This window comes from Aotus nancymaae, unplaced genomic scaffold (assembly GCF_030222135.1).
Source record: "Aotus nancymaae isolate 86718 unplaced genomic scaffold, 86718_ANA_hifiasm-v0.15.2.pri h1tg000043l, whole genome shotgun sequence".
NCBI lineage: Eukaryota > Metazoa > Chordata > Mammalia > Primates > Aotidae > Aotus > Aotus nancymaae.
This window is the reverse complement of record NW_026988457.1, coordinates 15,203,201-15,225,233: the sequence shown is the minus strand read 5'-3', so window position 1 is coordinate 15,225,233 and position 22,033 is coordinate 15,203,201. Positions and strand designations below refer to the sequence as shown.

At 36.3% G+C, this 22,033-nt stretch overlaps 1 protein-coding gene across 1 annotated transcript in view; it reads right to left on the bottom strand.

Annotated features, from left to right (window-relative positions):
- The window catches only part of DNAJC15 (DnaJ heat shock protein family (Hsp40) member C15), an 87,065-nt gene that overhangs the window by 15,756 nt on the left and 49,276 nt on the right, over positions 1-22,033 (bottom strand). Inside the window, exons 4-5 of the mRNA XM_064361782.1 lie at positions 13,282-13,358; positions 6,332-6,402 (exon numbers count right to left, since the gene is read on the bottom strand). Coding sequence (XP_064217852.1) covers positions 6,332-6,402; positions 13,282-13,358 — 148 coding nt within the window. The remainder of the gene's footprint in view (positions 1-6,331; positions 6,403-13,281; positions 13,359-22,033) is intronic.

The window sequence follows — 22,033 nt, the reverse complement described above, 5'->3', positions numbered from 1 at the left end:
GCGTGCCTGTAATCCCAGCTACTCAGGAGGCTGAGGCAGGAGAATTGCCTGAACCCAGGAGGCGGAGGTTGCAGTGAGCCGAGATCGCGCCATTGCACTCCAGCCTGGGTAAAAGAGCGAAACTCCGTCTCAAAAAAAAAAAAAAAATCTAGCATCCAAAAACAGACAAAATTCTAGATGAGATCTAAATGCCTAGCTCAGTATAGCTGGATAAATACATGTTAACTGAATGAATGCATAACAAATACAGAGGACTGCAGTAATATTTGGTCTTTAGTAAAGATACTCCGTGTTCTTTATGCAGCTTAGGACTGCATAAAACTTTTAGCAGCTTTTATGCTGTTGAATCTTATAGGCCTTCAGATCAAATACATGTCCCATGGCTCTTTTCCATGTGAAACACTGCCAAATCTGTCCAACATTTATACAATTGACATTTGAGACTTAAAACATCACATTTATTCCCCTCCAAATTTAAACATAATTTCTTCTAAATCATCAACTTCTCTAGTTGATCATTTCCACTGACACACAAACCTGCTCAAAACTACTCAACAAACTTTTTTAATAAAAAAAGTAAAAAGCAAAAGAAAACAAAAAAATAGCATTTTTTTCCTTAATGACTCATCCCCCTCTTGCAGATATTATTCCATTTCTCTCCTCCTCTTCCTCATAAAACTCTCAAAATAGTTGTGTATATAAGCTAACTCAACTTTCACATCTTTTTACTCCTTAACCCAGCACCAATTTAAAGTGGTTTTTTTTTAATTTTGTGATAGAATTTCACTCTTTTTGCCCGGGCTGGAGTACAATGGTGTGATCTTGGCTCACTGCAACCTTTGCCTCCTAGCTTCAAGCGAGTCTCATGCCTCAGCCTCCCAAGTAGTTGGGATTACAGGTATGTGCCACCACGCCAGGCTAATTTTTGTAGAGACAGGGTTTCTCCAATGGGTTGGTCAGGTTGGTGTCAAAGTCCTTTTTTTAAGGTCATCAAAGTCTTCTAACGTTGCAAAAATACTCTAGACCCTCTTCTCTATCCTTATTTTAATGGTTCTCACAGCAGCATTCAACCCAGTTGATCCCCTGATTTCCTTAAATATATTCCTGTCTTAGCTTCTATGGCATGATTTTCTCCTTATGATTTTTTCCCTTCTGTCTCCTTTGCAGTTTTCCCCTTTTCTAACTTGATCAGTAAGTGTTTGGTTCCTTAGACCTGGATCCTCGGATGTTTTTCCTCCTCTTTATTTCTATCCATACTTTCACTTTTCAGGACCTCTTAACGTTGGTTTCAACACCACCTTAAATTGATGATTCCCAAATTCTTAAGTCCAGTCTGATTTTCTGAACTCTAGAGTCATGTATTCAATTTCTACTCTTCATTTCCACTTGGACAATTTACTGATTAATTCACTTAATGTCAAGACACATTTTTTTCTCCTAAATCTGTTTACAATACACTTGTCCACTCTAGATCATCCCCATTTCAGTAAACAGCTCCACCATCTATCTAATTTTTTGACTCAGAAATCAAGGGGAAATACTAAATTTCCTATATCAAATCAACTGGCAGTTAAGTGTTGCTTCTGTTTCTAAAACATATCTCAAATTCACTTTCTTGTCTCCATTCTGAACTAGGTCATCATTATTTTTCACTGAGATTACTGTATCGGCCTCCCAGATGACCTGCTAGCCAATTCATTTGTCACACTATCTAAAAGTAACTTTCTTTATTTCTGTTTTTGGTTATGATGGAGTAGTGTGTTAGATGCTCACATTGAAAACAACTTTAAAAAGCCAGACAAAATTCATGACAAAAAGGAAACCACCACCAAAAAACCCTACCTGTTGAATTAGTGTTATAGAGAAACTGCTAAGAAAACCATGACTTGAGAGTCCAAAGATTCTGAAGGGGGGGATTCTGAAAGGGGAGAGGTAAAATGACATTCTGAAACTGCTTTTTCCCTTGGAGTATTGATGATTCCTGGTGTCAGGTGAGAAATTAAAAGTATGAGCAAAGGACACACTGCTAAGATAAAAATTGTAGACTGAAAGATTTAGGATCCAACTGACAAAGGTAAGCTTGAAAACACAGCATGATACACAGTTGGGTGTTTTACACATACACACACACACAACCTGACAAAGGCAAGCTTGAAAATAGAGCATGATACACAGTTGGGTGATTACACACACACACACACACACACACACACACAGACACACACACAACCTGACAAAGGCAAGCTTGAAAATAGAGCATGATACACAGTTGGGTGTTTTACACACACACACACACACACACACACACAGACACACACACAACCTGACAAAGGCAAGCTTGAAAATAGAGCATGATACACAGTTGGGTGTTTTACACACACACACACACACACACACACACACACACCAAATTCTGAACTTATACAGAGTAGAACAAAGTAGAAAGTTTCTGGAAAAAAGCAAGAAGCTTCTGAAAAGCACAGTAAAGTTTTTGGAAGTTTCAAAATGCTAAGGAGACTGTGATTAGAGATCAGAACGTGCCAGGCATAGGAACCCCACTGAACACCCCAGAAATCCAGTTGGAATCCTTAGAGCAGTGGTTCTCAAACATTAGTGTACATTAGAATCAACTGGAGGGCTTCGTAAAACACAACCTCCATCTTCCGAGTTTAAGCAATTCCCCTGCCTCAGTCTCCCAAGTAGCTAGGATTTCAGGTGCGTGCCACATCTCAATACCCTGATACTTGTATCAACCTCTTCATTCATTCTCTTGTGATATGCTGTTTTGTTTAAATGTATGAAGAAAATATGACTTCAAACAAATGGGTAGTTGGGAAAGGAAAAGAGTATTTTATTCATCTTTTCAGATAATTGCAGATATTCTACATTGCTGCTAACCCAAAACTCAACAAGTGGTAGTTTCTTAAAGATTAGTTGCATTGTAGAACCTGAAACCATGCCAATGAACTTTCAAAGTCTGTTATATTAAAATCTGTTGGTCTTTTACTTTGAATTATTATTATTATTACTTTTTTGCCATCTATGATTTTGTAACATAATTCATTGGTCATTTGGAAAATACGGCTTCACTGAGAGTTACATATCACCCAAATGTTGATGTATTACATTATAATAGCATTTCTAAAGATGTGGTCCCTACACTGTCAGCAGCTTCCCCTGGGCTTCTGTTAGAAATACAAACTCTTGGGTTCCACCCTAGACATACTTAATCAGAAAACCTGGGGTTGGGGCCCAGCAGTTTGTGTAGGAAGCAGCATTGATTAGATCAGTGCCTCTCAAACTATGGCAAAGGAGTACTTCTAAATTTTTTAAAAATTTCCAATCTGTAGTGGACCAGTACTTACACATAGTACAAAAGTATCACACATTTGATTATCATGGTGATGTTATAAAACTTTCTAAATGTTTACTTTTGATTCCTGTTTTTAACTTGCACAAACTGGCCTGGCAAGAACAGGCAGATACACATCGATTAAGACCGCATTGGATAGCCTTTCAGAAATCTCTGAGCAATCTGTCCTCTCCCCTTCTATGCATTACTATAAAACTACTGATTTCATAACCACCAACCTCTTTCTTCATCAATTTAAGAAAAGCAGTAATCTAAAAGATATTAGCCTTGAAAGCATTAGATCAAGGACTGAAGATGGTTTTACTGCATTAATTTTTTATCTCACTACATTGAAAAAGCAAAATTTCCTTTTTACCAAAATACATCTAAATGCTCATTTTAAACTAATTACAAAAAATTTATTTTCAGCTATTTCCCACACCTAATTTTCTGGTGTCACTTTCTTTGCACAGCTGATAATGAAATGTGTAACAAATTATAGTTGGTCCAACATTTGAAATTACAAATTTGTTCTATCAGCTGGTAGCAAAACCAACAGAAAAGTTACTTGGGTATGGGGTGGGATGAGGAAACATTCATGAATTCAGAAGCACTGGAAATGAAATTTAAGTATTTCCAGCTACCAACAATACCCAGTGGTGACCTGGCCAAAGTAAATATGCTGAAAGATTCTAAAAAGAAGAAACAAAATTAAAAGCTGCCCATTCTCATAATTCCCCAAATACTCTTGGATTTCTCTTTCCAAAGGCAGTGAGGCATTTTTGTTTAAAATCTTTTATCTTCCCATTGAAAACAAAACAACTTTCCTTCTCAAAAGATAATTTTCAGATGCATAAGCTACCATCTCCAACTCCATCAAAAACAGAAGTTCCAACATTCCTTAATTGGAGTTCTTAACTGTAAGTATATGGATGGGTTTTAGGAAGCATATGAACTTTCTGAAACTCCAAGTATTTTTAAACTTTGGGTGAATGAGCAGTTATATGGAAAAAAAGGTCCACAGTTGTCAATATATTCTTAGAGAGTACAATAATCCAAAAAAATTAAAAGCATCTTTCTTAAGTTAAAAATGTGATCTGAGCCGGGCGCAGTGGCTTGCCCCTGTAATCCTATCACTTTGGGAGGCTGAGGTGGGTCGATCACGAGGTCAGGAGTTTGAGACCAGCCTGACCAACATAGTGAAACCCTGTCTCTACTGAAAATACAAAAATTAGCCGGGTGTGGTGGTGCGCACCCATAATCCCTGCTACTTGGGAAGCTAAGGCAGGAGAATCGCTTGAACCCAAGGGGCAGAGGTTGCAGGGAGCTGAGATCATGCCACTGCACTCTAGCCTGGGTGACAGAGTGAGACTCAGTCTCAAAAAAAAGAAAAAGAAAAAAAAAATGTGATCTGAACAGAGACATAAGGTGCAGCCTTTACATTATTGAATAGGTATAAAAGGTTATTAAATCATGTAAATCAAAAGGACTTTAAAAATAAATCCCTTCATTTTGTAAATAATAAGCTCATATTTGGAGAGGTTAAAGGAATGTTCAAGGCCAAGATGCTGGCTGGAAGGTAGAAGCCAGAGAAACATGCTGACCCCTTGCTCCTAAGTCCATTCTTTCACACCCAGCTACCCACACAGGGCCAGACCGACGGATATTAGTAAGCCCACTAAAGTCAACAATCTCACCTTGAATAAATATACCATCTCAGAATAAATCAAGGAATTCTTTAAACACTACTGGCTCGTGAGAGACAAACATTTTCTTTTTTTACTACAACTATCTAAAAATACATATGGTTAGATACATTTTAGAACTTGCTTCCTTGCCAGCAGGCACAATCAACAACTTGTCAATCATCTGAAAGACAGACAGGAGTGCTTGACCTTACTGCAATCAATCAGAGAAGGGTATTCACTTGACCTGGAAGGAACAGGGACTGTTTAGGAAACAGACGACTTTAAGGAGGCACTTCAACACATTTCTTTCTCCACCAATTACTCCAAAAGCCCACAATGCAAAGTAAATTAGCTGAATGACTCTTTCAGTAACTGTTGAAACTGTTTAGAAATTTTCAGCAAAACCTCTTTTCAAAGTTTATTCTCATGTTTATTCATGCTAAAGAACAGTAAGTGCAAAAACCAAGAGATGATGCTCAGCAAAAATAATTTTTATAGTAAGTAATTAAGTGAGAAAGCTGAAAAAGAATGCCTTATTTTGGTGTTGGTTAGGATGGAGAGGAATCCAAAATTTGTTCTTAATTTTTTTAAAAAATAATTAGAAAACTGAAAGTCTGTAAATAAGAATCCAAGAAACCCTTCACTCTCCTACCCCCCCACCTTGACTTCTGAAATACAGTGTAACTTTCTACCTACCATCTGTTATTTCAAAGCAGAAACAGCAATGAACATATGGGCTTTCTCTCTCAAGCAGCTGTAGTGTAGTTAAAGTTATAATAATTGTCTTTCTGTAAGATAAATTTACATTAAAAACCTGGCCAGTTAAAAACAAATGGCTCAGCCTCACAGTCCTCCAGAATAAAATTAAGAAATTCAGAATCTTCTATGACATATTATATTCAGAGATTTGGAGGAAATCCTCTAACTCTTGTGGTTTTATATTTAAGGTTAAATAAATATAATTCGTGATACCTAAATCAATTTATACAACCAAAGAGTCCATAACTCATGTTTTCTATTTTTCTTTCAAAATGGTAGGTACCTCAGATGGGTTCAGGAAGTCATACATCAAAATCAGTAACTAAGTTCTTGAAAGCATATAATATAAATCCACTATTTGTGTGAATCACTCAACTTTAACCTAAATGCTGTTTATGAGAAAAAAAAATCACAATACATGTGGCACACAAACTTCCATCTCAACTACATATCATTTATAATGACTTTAATTTGAAAGGAATTCATAGTATATTTTGATACACATATTATAAAAAATACGAATTCTACCTACCTTTATCTGGGTGATTCAAAATCATGATTCTCCTATAAGCTGCTCGAATCCTAGCCTTGCTAGCAGATGGGCTATAAAAAGAAATTAAAGTGCTTATAATAAATAGCGCCAAATGCAGATTATAAATTAATGGTTTATATGGGTTTCAAGAAATTAAAACCCAATGAGAATTTCACCATCTTGTGGACAAATATGAAATTACACCTTTCCACTTAATTCCACTAACCATCAAAATAAATCATTGATTCAATGTTACATGTGTTTTTCTTCAGTCCTTTGTAATGTCAGTCCTTATTCTCAATTCATTTAAAAAACAAAACAATATACAGGTTAGGGGAGTCAGAGTCTGCAGACAATACTGTAAGTTTGAAAACGTATGCTTTTAAGTTATTTTGGGGGAAGGCAGTAAATATAGTGTAGCAGGCAAGTATTTGGATTCGAGAGGGACACTGCTGGACTTTTTTTTTCCGAGGACTCTGGCTCTGTCACCCAGGCTGGAGTGCAGTAGCACGATCTCTGCTCACTGCAACCTGTGCCTCCCAGGTTTAAGCGATTCTCCTGCCTCAGCCTTCTGAGTAGCTGGGATTATAGGTGTGCATCAACACACCAGGCTAATTTTTGTATTTTAGTAGAGACGGGGTTTCATCATGCTGTCCAGGCTGGTCTTAAACTCCTGACCTCCTGATCTGTCTCCCTCAGCCTCCCAAAGTGCTAGGATTACAGGTGTGAGTCACTGCGCCCCACCCACTGCTGGATTTTAATCCCAGCATCAGATTGGGTGAGCTTGATCAAATTTTCATCCTCTTGGTGCTTCAGTTTCCTCATTGTAAAACAGGGCTAGAGCAACTATAAGGATTAAATGAGTTAATGCCTACAAAGTGCTAGAACAATACCTGGAATGTAGCAAATGCTTTAATATCTTTTACCTTTACAGAGGATCTCAAAACTCTTTATACCTCATAGTTATTTAGCTTTGAGAAAAAAACTCATGGGAAAAGCTTGGCTGTAAGCCTATGCTGTAAACAAAAATTAAAGTAGATAATTTTTTTTTATTTTGAGACCGAGTCTTGCTCTATCTCCAAGCTGGAGTGCAGTGGTGTGATCTTGGCTCACTGCAACCTCTGCCTCCCAGATCCAAGTGATCCTCCTGCCTCAGCGGGACTACAGGTACGTGCCACCATATCCAGCTAATTTTTGTATATTTAGTAGATATGGGGTTTCACCATGTTGGCCAGGATGGTCTCGATCTCTCAACCTTGTGATCTGGCTGCCTCGGCTTCCCAAAGTGCTAGGATTACAGACGTGAGCCACCACGCCTAGCCATTCTCCTAAAATTATTTGGGTAAAACCTAATTTATCCAGTATTGGAAATGTTGCTTATGAGTACATTTTCTAGGCAAGGAAAAAAAAAAACAAAACACTAACAACAACAATATCTACTGCTACTTAATAGCTATACTATCTTATTTAAGCTACTTAACTTTTCTGAGTCTCAAATGGGGATAATAATGGTTGACTTAAAGCACAGGGTAGTTGTTGTGAAGCTCAAAGTAATTTAATTTGCATGGATGAACCACAATGTAATAGCTAAAAGCATGTACTTTTAGAGTTAGTCAGAAATAGGTTCAAAGTCTTGATTCCACTACTCATTAGCTGTGAAAGTTTGTCTTGCTTAAACTCAGTTACAATTTTCTCATATGTAACATACATGTAATAAAACCTACCTCCCAGGTTTATTTAAATTAGATAATATAGGTAAAAAGATTAATATAACCTAGCATACATGAATATAAAGGATGCTTATGAGAATGTATTAGATATTTCCTGCTTTCTAAAAATAAAGTGCAAATAACCTAATTTAACATTTCTTGAATGGCTCACAGCATTGTCATCATTATCATTTAAACTCTCAAGGTCTGGTGATGTTTGCTTGTCCTCCTGCTAAATGGACCTAGAATGTTATTCATTTAAGTTCTATTTTGAACAGTGCCTCCCCCTTGCTATCAGTTGTCAATCCTTGATTCTGCTACTGTTCTAGTCTTGGGTAGTTCCTTGCCAATTACTTGCTACCTCTAATCTGTGGGTAAATGACAGCTCACCAAGCATGTTCAAATGCACTATTAATTTCTGAGTAAGCACATAAAATATTCTTCCATGAGTAAAATGAATTAAATCTTTTCCTATAAGGACCTAAGGGTATTCTTTTTGGCTGTTTACCTAAGTCTTTGAGGCAGCATTCTAAACTTGCTTTTTGGCTTGTAGGTACCCCCCAGATAGAAATTAAACATTGTCTGGTTAAAAGACTACTAAATTTTGAGAAAGTAATTGTTAAACATCATACCAGAGGCATGAACACTATACTGTTTAATTGCCTATTCAGAAATAAAAAACCCATTACTTTGAAAAATTCCAGTATAATGGTTTCAAATTCTTTGGCTAATCTACATTTATCACCTCCTCTACAGAGGTGCTCTGTAGCACATCTTGCCTTTGTTAGTCATGTTTTCTAGCTGTTCTGTATGTATTTGGCATGTTGTCTTAAGTAGATTCTAAATAACTTTAGGGCTGAAGCTATGATTTGTATCTTAAAATAGAATTTAGAATGTATATAATACAGGTGCTTAATGTATTTTATATAACCATCCAAAAATGACTGTAAAATGGTAAACAACTTAAAAGAACTAATACTCCATATTAGTAAATACTGATATTACAAAGATTATGCAAAGAATTTTAAAGTAAAAAAGGGGTAACTTAAAAACTTTATTTCATAAAGCTCATCACCAATGTGGCCCTTAATGAAGGTCAAAGTTCAGTAAAACCCAAATTTCATACACACACACATACACACAAACACATACACACACACACAGACATATATATTTATATATATATGTCCGTGTGTATATATGTGTATATATATGTGTCAATGTTCTTCTGAACCACTGTATACTTTTTTAGAAGATATATGGCAAGGTCCATTTTATTCTAGATATTAAGTTTTAGTTGAGCACATAAAACAAAATCTGAAAATTACTCAGTCAAAATTATCCTTGATAATCAATTACGCTATAAAAATCAGTCCACATGGTTTTGTACATAAAAATCCATAAAGTATTATGCATACTGAGGGCCACCAACCACTGAACTAAAGTAAACACAAGGAAGGAACATACATATACGCAAATATGGCATTCAAAACACTCTGCCTTTAAGATAATAATTATCAGACTCCTAATGGTGAACTCTGCAAATGAGACGTATTCTGCTTTGCTGGCAGTGTTTACTCCCTTTTAGTTATTGTTATATTAAGTCTCTTAAACCTTAATACATTTTAATATTAATACATGTTTGTGCTGTAAAGATTAAACATGAGAGAAGTCTAGTTTTTAATCTCAGTATAAAAATTAAATGTAGCTATGATGATATACCTCCAGTATACACAACTTTACTATGAAACTGAAAATGTAACTTTAAACATGATGTTACCTAGACCAGATATTTCAAATGGCTCCCTAGAATGCATCTAGCTGGCAGTGGGGGTGTATGGAACTGAGTGGTGTTCTTGGACCTTACGGCAAATGGAGCAGTTTTGGTTTCATCTTTTTTTTACTACTGAGCTTTTGAGTAACATATAGAGTCATATGGTTTGGCTGTGTCCCCACCTAAATTGCATCTTGAATTGTAGCTCCATAATCCCCACATGTCATGGGAGGGGAGCCAGTGGGAGGTAACTGATTGATGGGGGTGGGTTTTTCCCATGCTGTTCTCATGATAGTGACTAAGTCTTATGAGATCTGATGGTTTTATAAAGGGCAATTCCCCTACACATGCTCTCTTGCCTGCTGCCACTATGTAAGATGTGCCTTTGCTCCTCCTTTGCCTTCTGCCATGATTGAGGCCTCCCCAGCCATGTGGAATTCTGAGTCCATTAAACCTCTTTTTCCTTATAAATTACCCAGTCTTGGGTATTTATTCATGGCAGCATGAGAATGAACTAATACATATAGTTTATAAACAGAGTTCCACAGAAGTTTTTAGAAAGCTTAAAAATCACAAATGTGCATCCTTTCAGACAATACAGTAAATATTCAATGTTGTCGACAGTTCTTAAAAAAAACTGATTTTAAGCAAAATGATGTATGGCAGGTCCTTGAATAATGTCATTTCCTTCAACATCCTTTCTTTATAACACTGATGAAAAAAATTGGTTTCATTATAGTTATTTTGTTTAAAGTCATAGTTTACAAGAACCCAATGGGTGATATTAAGTGAGGACTTATTGTACTAGGTATAAAAACAATTTTCCTGGGCAGGTTTGTAAAATAATTCAGGCTTTTTGTTATAGACATGAGTTATAGTGCAGGACACTATTCTCTTGCAAGGAAAAACATAAGGCAAAGACTCAAATACGCATTTCAATAAGCAATTCTCATTCTATGCAATATGTCAGAATGTATAGAATAATCTAGCACACACAGAGTATTTTAAAAATAGGTTATCAAAAGGATCAGGTCCATTTTGCCTTCCCCTACCTGTTATGTAGTCTACATAGTAAATATTCAAAGATCACAGAAAATGGAACCACAGCCATGTACTCATATCTTAAATCATATTGTCATAATCAACATTGCCTGACTGAAAGAAAGGGCTAGAGGAAAGCAGGTAAGTTTTATTTACCTTTCCATTTAATGTGTTGGGGCAAATATCTAGCTTCTGCATTCATGACAGACATGGAAAGAAACAGCAAAAATTTTTTCAGCACCTGATACTTGGTAGGTATTATATAAAAAGGTATTATCATATCATTCTTATGTTATTCTAACAAGGCAGAATATTATTAATCTCAATCAAAAATGAAGAAGCTGAAGTACAGAACAGCTAAAAACAAAACAAAACAAAAAAACTTGACCAAGATCATACAGGGCAATGCCTAAGCCACAGAATCAGGATGAGGATCTGCTTTGCTTGGCTGACATTTACTGACTAGTTAGTAAGTACCATGTGTTGCACACATATGTTCACTGTGGCACTATTTACAATAGCAAAGACATAGAATCAACCTAAATGCCCATCAGTGGTAGACAGGATAAAGAAAATGTAGTACATATATACCATGGAGTACTATGCAGCCACAAAAAATGAGATCATGGGCTTTCCAGGAACATGGATGGAACTGGAGGCTATTATCCTCAGCATACTAATGCAGAAACAGAACACCAAATATTACATGTTCTTACTTATATGTGGGAGCTAAACAGACACAAAGAGGGGAACAATAGACACAGGCCTACCTGATGGTGGAGGGTAGGAGGTGAGAGAGGGCAGAAAAAATAACTGTTGGGTACTCTTTCAGTACCTGGCTTAGTACCTGGGCAACAAAATAATCCATACAACAAACCCCTGTGACACAAGTTTATCTTTATAATAAACCTGCACATATAACCCTGAACTTAAAAGTTTAAAAAAGAAAAAACAAACCTCCAAAAAAAGAAGTTCACATGTTATATAATTTAATCTTCATGGCACCTTATGCAGTTAAAACTAATCTATTATCTGTATTTTACAGATGATAAAACTGGGGTCACCCATTTGGTAGGTGGTAAACTGGTATTTGTACCCAGATACTTGATACCAGAGTCTGTGCTCTTAATCGCTAAATTTTCCAAGTGAATTTTATACAGCTTTCAGTTCTATGGGATAAAACTTTATAAACATATTATCTTAAGAGAATGTCAAAATGTAGTCAACTCCTGTCTGTCCTAACAACATAAGTGCCCTGCATAATATTAAAGGATATCCTCTTTGTATTTGGTTTTCTAATGTGTTTCATATTCAGATTTCAAGATCACCAACAAGGTATTTTGGGAGGCCAATAAAACTTCAGGAAAAATAACAATGCCATTCTGGATAATTTTAAGCAAGGAATAGTGAGCACTATAGATAACTTCCTAATCTGACTGTCATGCTTAAAATCATTTCCCTATTTTCTGTTGTCTGATAAGGAGAGATCTCATCTCTTCTTAGATTTAAATAAAGCACCAAGCTAAACTGAGCTCCTCCTCCCAACTGTTTTGATTTTCCTGCTAGGTCATAAAAGAGAAAAAAATGTAGGCTGGGCATGGTGGATCATGCCTGTAATCCCAGCACTTTGGGAGGCCGAGGTGGATCACCTGAGGTCAGGAGTTCAAGACCAGCCTGGCCAACATGGTGAAACCCCATCTCTAAAAAAAAAAAAAAAAATCTGATTTACAAGATATCAAAAATTTTTTGCCAATATAGGACTTTACTATCTAATTTGCTTAATTGTGTTGATTATATCATCAGAAGATTTGTTGTACATGACATACTGTAACCGATTCCCACAAAAAATTGAGAGTGGGCTCTAAGGGAACATATGGTAAACAAATTAATACAACTGTTGGTAAATCTATCATAGGGGAAAATATTATTAACAATAAATGTTTTATGGTATCACACAGCAATCATATAGTATCATTAGTTTTCTCCCATATTGTCCAAAAAGACAACAAATGGATACTAAGGTGAAACAAGCACAATAAAATATGCTTGATGTCACATTGCAGCAGAAAAAAACTATGAAACATATCCTGCATTATAATTAAAAATGTGAGACATACCAAATTATAAAACTGAGTCCAGAGAGAATTCAGTGTCACAAAAAAGGATATTTTGGTTGACTGAAACATTAGTATTCAAATATTATAGATCCTTGTTAAAGAATAAAGATACTTCACAATTTTGCCCTTTTTTTTTAAGGGGAGTGCGATACTTTTAGATTTGAGGCTTTAAAACGGAAAAATTGGGTATTTTCTCCTCTGCCTCCTACTCATAATTTTAAATGTAAGTATAACCTTACTGTAGCGTTTTCTCTTTTTTAAAGACAAGCTTGGCCACAGAACAAAATAATACTTATACTGCACACCTACCTTACACCTAAAATAAGACTAGCTTCTCGCCTACTCATTTTCTGTTCAAATCCTCCTTTATAGTAGGATGAAAGCCTCTGTATAGAGAAGAAAAGAGCAAGAGATCGTTAGTTCCATGCATGAGGTGGCATAACCTCAATCTCATCACACAGCTGCAATGACAGTAACGCATTTTACTAGAAGTCAACTCAAAATTACAGGGCGGGGGGAAGCACCACACAATGAAACTTTTCAGGAAACGCTGATCAACATGAAGACTTAAAAAATGTTAACTTTTTTTCACTTTAAAACATTAATTTATCTATACCAAGATATAAGAGAAGGAACAAAAGAAATTGGTAGAAGCAAAATGCTTGAACTTTTTCTAAGCTCGTAGTACTTTTCTCATTGGATAACCTTGATCAAGTCATTTCATGTTGATATGGCAGACATGGTTTAGCCTATCACACTAGCCAACAGAGAATGGGGAGGAACTGATGAAGTGGGGAGTATGTTACAGTGGCAGACAGGCAAGCCAAGAGAGGCTGGGAAGCTGGATTGAAAAGTTTCAATGCTGCTGGAGAGGAAGGAACAAGAAGAGGAGGATTCGAGATGTAATGGGGGCCAGATTGTGGAAAGGCCTTGTAAACAATGGAAAAAATTTAGGATTTTAAGTGAGAGGAGAAGCCAGAGCACTGGAATAACACAATCTAACTTTGATTTAATCTAACTGCCATGTAGAGAAGAGAAAGGTGCAAGGGTAGAAGCAGCAGACCAGTTAAGAAAACATAACAATAATCCAGAAAATAGATGATGATGGTATAACTAAGGTGGTAGCAGAGGGGTGATAAAAATGGTCTGGATGTATATTGAAAACAGAACTAACACTTGCTTGATGGATTGAATTTGGGATATGAGAAAAAAAGGAATTAAAGAATGATGTTGAGGACACTGTTATGTGCTCACTAGACTTACTTCCCAGACACTAGGGCTGTGGCTGGCTGATAGCTCCCAGCTGTCAGACACTTTAGGAATCGCCTTGCCTAAAGACACTCAAGCTCATCCCATTTTGTGGGGCAGCCTGTATCTACTGACTGGTTGACATGGGATAGAAACATTGTAGTTCTCTAGGGTTCAGTCCTTGGACTTATCTATACTCACTTCCCAGGTAACATCATTTAATCTCATGATCCCTTGCCCCAATTTGGGATAACTACAATAAGTCATCCTTGTTTAGAGGTCTTTGTGAGATTGGCTGAGGCTTTTGTTAGGACTGCACTGAAGCCTAATTTGTCCTATCCTTCTTTCCCTTTCTTTCTGGAGATGTTTATGCTAAGAGCACTCCCTAAGAAAAGTACAGCTTGCTTATCTTTGTCTCACTCTGATTTCCACAGAACCCAAGCTGTGCAAATGACCTCAAGGTTTCTGGCCTAAACTGCCAAACCGCCATTTAATGACTTAGGAAAGGAGCAGCTGTTTATTTGCTGTGGGTGATAGACATGAGGAGAATGATTTGGTATATATTAAGTTTGAAACGTCTTAAATATCCAAGTGGAGAATGTCTGACTTAACATTAGACTTAACATTTGAGAGTCATTAGTATACAGATAGCATTTAAAGCCATGAGACTAATGAGAGTTTAAAATTAGAAGTCCAAGGACTGTGCTCTAAAAACTGCAACATTTAGTGATATAGAAATGGAGAGGAATCAGTAAAGGAGGCTGAGAAGGCCTAGCAGTAAGGGAGGAAGAAACTACAAGTCAAGAGTGGGGAAATGAAAAATGGTTTCAAAGTTTCTGATAGGTAAAGTAAAATGAGAGCCAAGAACTAACCTCTGGATTTAGCAAAGAGGACACCAAAAACTAAGAGTTGCAGAAGGTGAGCTGAGCATGTGATTAGAGTGTGTTTAAGACAGAATCGGAAGAAAAGGATGGAGACAGCAAGTAAAGACACTATTTTCAGTAGCTCTAAACAGAGAAACAGGATGTACAAACTCAGTTTTTAGGAGGAAACATATGTATATATGATTACAAGCACACATGTTTATAAGCATGAAACCATTTCGGAAAAATAAGTATGCTTACATAAAATAAAATCTGAAAGCATATAAATAACTTTAATTTTTAGCTGGTAGGATTACAATTTTTTTTTCTTTTTTTAAACTTCTAAATTTTCAACAGTGAACCCATGTTATTTATACAACTAAAGAAAAAGAATACATAAGAAACCAAGGAAATAACTAGAGCTTAAAAAAATGAGTTCCAGGGAGTCAGATCTGGTCATTTATATAAGCTACAGTCTTTGAACAGCTTGTTATAAATTTCTACTTGGTAATAAATAATTTCTGGCAATTAATTCATTCAATAAACACTTTAGCAACTGCTATGTGCCAGGGAAATTTCAAATGAGAGACCAAGGACTGTCCGTCATCACATAGATGCTAATCTATCACTGAATCAATACTGTGAGAATATAATATACTATCCAAGTTTCAAGTAATTTACAATCCAGTGAAAAAAAACAAATAGTCCGCCACCCCGGATACAAGTTCTGAGGAGAGGAAGGATATCAAATTGGGTTAATTACACATACTAAACTGAACAAACTTTGTATCTTTCTAAATATACTACATAGAGAGTATGCCCATATATAAACAGAGAAATGGAGAGAAATTTAGATACAGATACGAATGGAAAGAATATGGGAGTCAGGCATGGTGGTTCACGCCTGTAACCCCATCAAGAGTTCAAGACCAGGTGAATCCCCGTCTCTACTAAAGATATAAAAATTAGCTGGGTGTGGTGGTGCATGCCTGTAATCCCAGCTACTTGAGAGGCTGAGGGAGGAGAATCGCTTGAACCTGGGAGGTGGAGGTTGTGGTGAGCCAAGGTTGTGCCACGGCAAGAGTGAAACTCCTTCTCAGTTAAAAAAACAAAACAAAACAAAAAAGAATGAGGGACTTACTTAGAGGAATAGGGCTGGTTTTAAGGTTTCTTTCAGGAAACCAAAATTTCTACTAGATGCATACCTTACCCCTAAATTAAAGGTAATTAGTTTGGTCATAACAAAACAGAAGTATCACCTAATATTTGTTCTTTCGTTTTTAAATCATGCCTGGAACTAATGCAAAGAGTAATTCTTTATTCAGAATACAAATATTTCAATGAGTCTTTATTTACCTAAAATTTGGAAACGGCATAATAAAAAAGATAAACTCAGGATGTTTTATAAACTGTCATTCCCATTATAGTCAGAAAGCTCATTAACCTTAAAAGCAGGTATTGGTAACTTAGCGATTTTTTAATTTTCAGTTTTGCCCAGGTAGACACAGAGTCTCAGAAAAGGTTCCTTAAAATCTAGTGTCTGGAAGTTCATATGGACACTGAGTTTATTATGAGTAAGTCATTCTCTGTGCATATGTATGTGTGTGTGTGTGTGTGTGTGTGTATATATATATATGTATATATATATAAAATCAACACAACCCTTCCAAAAGAACTCAATCATTTTGCAAATAGAAACTTACATTTGGGGCGGTGTGCAGGAAAGTATGCAAAGAGAAAGCAAAAAATTGCTATGTTACTCACTACTAAAATACATTCAGCCCTCAGTATCTGCAGGTGATTGGTTCCGGGACCACCCATACTAAAATCTGCACATATTCAGGCACCACAGTCAGCCCTACGGACACTGCAGATATAAAAAGTTGGCCCTCAGTGTAGATGGGTTTTGCATCCCATGAATACTATGTTGTTGATCTACACTTGGTTACAGACATGGAGGGCTCATTGAGTTCATTTTTAAAAATCATGATTAAGTGGACCTGTGCAGTTCAAACCCAGGTTGTTCAAGGGTCAACTGTATTTACACATTTCTTCAGAGAAAAATCATGATTCCTAAACTTGTAGGAAATTTAGGTCTTATAATATATAGCTTTAAATAGAACAAAACTGTTATCACAGTATTTTAATCTATTAATATGTTCGAATTAGTGTCCACGTCATGAGCAAGCACAAAATAGTAACTCTTTATTCCTCACCAGTAATAAAGTATAACTGAAAGGCCCTTTTAAGCTTGAAAATAATATACCCATATTGCATTATATTAGGACTGACAGATAAGGTGGTGCAGAACCATTTTCTGACAACACTGTAGTAGGTAAAAAAAAATGTTTAGATCCATAAAAATCAGATTACTCTAAGGAACAAGTATACCATCAAATGGATGGAATAAATGGTCCTATTTTTCTAAGAACAGAAACACATCCTGGACCTTACAAATGATTATTTTGTATTATCCTATTCATAAAATATTGTATAAATAAACGACAGAAATCAAAATCATTTCCTTCTAAAATTGGCACTAAATGCCGTAGTGCCATGTTAGATCATTTTGTATCTCTTTTGCTAAGTTAAAACAAACTCTTTTTGGGAGGCCGAGGCAGGTGGATCACGAGGTCGAGAGATCGAGACCATCCTGGTCAACATGGTGAAACCCCGTCTCTACTAAAAATACAAAAAATTAGCTGGGCATGGTGGCGCGTGCCTGTAATCCCAGCTACTCAGGAGGCTGAGGCAGGAGAATTGCCTGAACCCACGAGGCGGAGGTTGCAGTGAGCCGAGATTGCGCCATTGCACTCCAGCCTGGGTAACAAGAGCGAAACTCCGTCTCAAAAAAAAAAAAAAACTCTTCATTAGCTAATTCATTCACTCAATAGCTTGAAACACAAAAGTCCTCCAGGCAACTAGAGAAGAACTGGATCATTCCATAGTTTTAAAAGAATACATTTACCATAAGCAATAAACTTTATTATATACGATAATCTATTTGATTTACAAAAACTAAAGGATGATTTTAATTAGTATTTTTCCATAATTTCACTTGACCATAAAACAAAAGAAATGCAACTTTAAAAAATTATATTTAAATAAAAAGACAGATTCACAAATAGAAAATTAAAAGCCTAAAAACAAAATAAATAAAAAGACGAATGATGGGTTTCCTCCTCCAGAAAAAAATGTAGAGTAATTAGACATTAGCTGAGTCAATAATTAATACAAAACCAAAAACAAAAACAAAAACAAAAAAAAACAAGCAACAGGGCACTGGTTCAAAAGAGCAGACTGAGTTATAAAGATCCTTTGCTTTCCAAAGTGCCTTTGAAATGAGAAAAGACATTGTAAATTAAAAAAAAAAAAAAACCTTAATAGGCCTAGAAAACAAGAAATAGGATAAACAGCAAACCAGAAAGTTTAAAGAAATCCTGGATAAGGCCAGGCTCAGGGGCTCATGCCTGTAATCCCAGCACTTTGAGAGGCCAAGGTGGGTGCTTCACGAGGTCAGGAGATCGAGACCATTCTGGCTAACATGGTGAAATCCCAGCTCTACTAAAATACAAAAAAATTAGCTGGGCATGGTGGTGCGCGCCTGTAGTCCCAGATACTCAGGAGGCTGAGGCAGGGGATCGCTTAAACCTGGGTGGCGGAGGATGCCATGAGCCAAGATCATGCCACTGCACCACATCCTTGGTGACAGATCAAGACTCTGTCTCAAAAAAAACCCAAAAAAACAAAATTACCGATGTGAAGAATTCAGTGGATAAACTGAATACCAGAATAGACATTGCTAAAGGCCAGTCTGGTGATCTGGAAAATAAGCTGTGAAAATACTATAGAATTAAGAGCTCTAAATGAAGAGCAAAGAAAGATAAGGAGATAGAAAATAAGAGATAAAATGGCAAGAGATATAGAGAATAGACATCTTTTTATTTAGTACAATATCTTTCTATTCAGAGGTCTAGAAGCAGAGAAGAGACACAATGAAGGGAAGAAATAATAAAAGAAAAAACTGTAAGAAAATCTTATAGAACTAAAGATCATTTTCAAGTAAGTTAGGGCTCACTAAGAATTCTTGTGAAATTCCAGAACATCAATAAGGAGGAGAAAATCCTACAAATTTTCAGAGCTAAAAAAAACTACCACCAAACCTAAAACCCCAAAACCCAAACAACAAAAGAAAATGAAGGCCGGGTGTAGTGGCTTACACCTGTAATCCAAGCACTTTGGAAGCCAAGGCGGGCGGATAACCTGAGGTCGGGAGTTCAAGACCTGCCCGACAAACATGGTTAAACCCTGTTTTTTTTTAAAAAAAAAAAAAAAAAAAAGAAAGAAAGGAAAAGAAAATGAAAACAACAGGTTGTCTACAAATGGAATAAGAATAGTAAGAAGACCACCAAAAAAATCTAGCTGTGAGTATACAAGAACACAGGAGTGTAGGCACTGAGGCTTAATCTCAGCAGAGATTTTTATACTTCTCTAATGTTGGCTCCACCAGATTTCAAGGAGCTAGCAGCTGACAACAGTGAAAACAAAAGAAACAAACTGTTTAACAAAGAAGAAAAAACATTTACCATCAATGCATTTCATATAAAAAATTATTCTAGGCACTATTTCAGCAAAATGAAAAAATATGAAAAAGAGAAAGATAAGATTTAAGAACAAGATGTTAAAGCTTAGAGGAAACAAAGTTTAAAAAAACAATAAAATGAAACTCCATTGAAACTTGAGCCTTCGACAGTCTCCTTTGAATAACAGATTTAGTGACACACAATTGCAGTTCCTGTCTTTTTAGTAACCTTATTTGGTTGAATAATGAATAATATTTATAAAGTCAAAACACTGTATATGCTGTGTTTATGAGGTATGACATTAGGATTCATCAACACCAAGACAAAGTATGCACATACTTCATTTCTCAGCTTCCCTAGAATGATTATTATTTTAAAAACTGTTTAAAAATATTTGCATCTTTACTGAAGTAAAAATTTAATAATAATGATGATGATGATGATAAACATATTCTAAGATGTTTTACTGAAAATTCTGAGTAGCACTTTGTGAAAAAGTAGCCAGATTTATTGAAAGCCAGGTTTCTTACCTTGAGGCCCACAAAGGAGAGGGAAAGGGGGGTACACAACATTTCTCTTTCCTTTAAGAAATGCAGGTACTAGGTTCAGACTCTTTAGATTAAATAGGACAAGTAAGGCCCCTGTTAGAAGATGAGGGAGCAGACAAAGTGAGCCACTGAAGAAAGAGTTTACATGAGTGTATCCCTTATAATCTCTTGAATTACCCTGCCTTATCTGTGAGCTACCTCTACCAAGTACTGAAGATTTCCTCATTTTCTTGCTCTCTCTTCCTTTACAATGTGAAATTATATAGTTCTGCAAAGCTTGATAATTTTCTATTTACGGTATACTGAAGATCACCATAACAGAAGAGAAACGACTTCTGAAATTCTTCTGAAATTTATGTCTTTCCATATGTTTAGTATGTATAAACATATGGAAAGACATAAACAGAATTCATTTAAAGAACTATGTTACTGTGTCCATTGCTACTACCCTATTTCAAGCCGTCATCATCTATCACTTGAACTATCTCAATACCCTCTTACCAGTTTCACAGCTTCTACTCTGGCTCACCCTAGTTTATGATCTAGGTAGCAAGCAGAGTTATAACCTAAAATGCAAATCACATTGCCTTGATGCTCAAAACCTTCCAAAGGGCCAGGCACCGTGGCTCACACCTGTAATCCCAGCACTTTGGGAGGTTGAGGCGGGCGAATCACCTGAGGTCAGGAGTTCGAGACCAGCCTAACTTGGTGAAACCCTGTCTCTACTAAAAATACAAAAATTAGCCCAGCATAGTGGTGGGCACCTGTAATCCCAGCTCCTCAGGAGGCTGAGGCAGGAGAATCGCTTGAACCTGGGAGGCAGAGGTTGCAGTGAACTGAGACTGCGCCAGTGCACTCCAGCCTGGGCGACAGAGCGAGACTCCATGTTAAAACAAAAACAAAAACAAAAACAAACAAAAAACCTTCCAAGGGCTTTCTATCATATCATGCTTAAGGTAAAATCTGAAGTTTTTTTTTTTTTTTTTTCATTGTCTATTAGGCACTAAGGGATCTGGGTCCAAGCTGCCACTATTCCCTTCATACAGTCCTTGGAGTTACTCTTGCTGCTAGGCTCATTTGCACCTCAGGACCTTTGCAAGTGATCCTACCACCTAGGAAGCTCTTACATCAGATGCTCACATGGCCTGCTCCCTTATCTTCTTGGAGAAACCTTACCTGGCCTATCTAATGTAAAGATTCCTCATTGTTGTTACTCTTTAGACTCTTACCCTGATTTGGTTTTCTCAAAAGCATGCAACACTTCTGGGTATTATATATCATACTACATTTTTCTTAACTGTGTCTCTACACTAACATGTAAGCTCTTAGAGGGCAATGTCTTTGATCCATAAATATATCCCACTATCTACGATAATGTCTAGCTAGCATGTACTAGGTGCTCAATGAATATTTACTCAATACCTACCACTATTTTAGCAAAATAAAATATAGAAAGACAGAAAATATGCTTATGTTCCCTCTAATCACAGATATGCATTTATCAGACTGTAAAATCACTTGCTGTTTTTTTTTTTTTGAATCTAAGTTTAATTATTTGTCAGTATGTCATCTTTTGGTGCTATCACTGTTCATGGCTAAGCCTCACAAGCCATTCATTTTTTGGTGACCTACACCATAATACAAATGTAAGATATTATAATAAACATTGAAAATTTCGAGTTTCATGATCATGAACTAAAATGTCATAAATTTAATGGCTGTGATAATGGTATTGACATTCTGTTCTCCAATAAATTATAAATTTGAAAAAAAAATGACAGTCTCTCTGGTAGGTTTTGAAATATGTAACAAAATAACA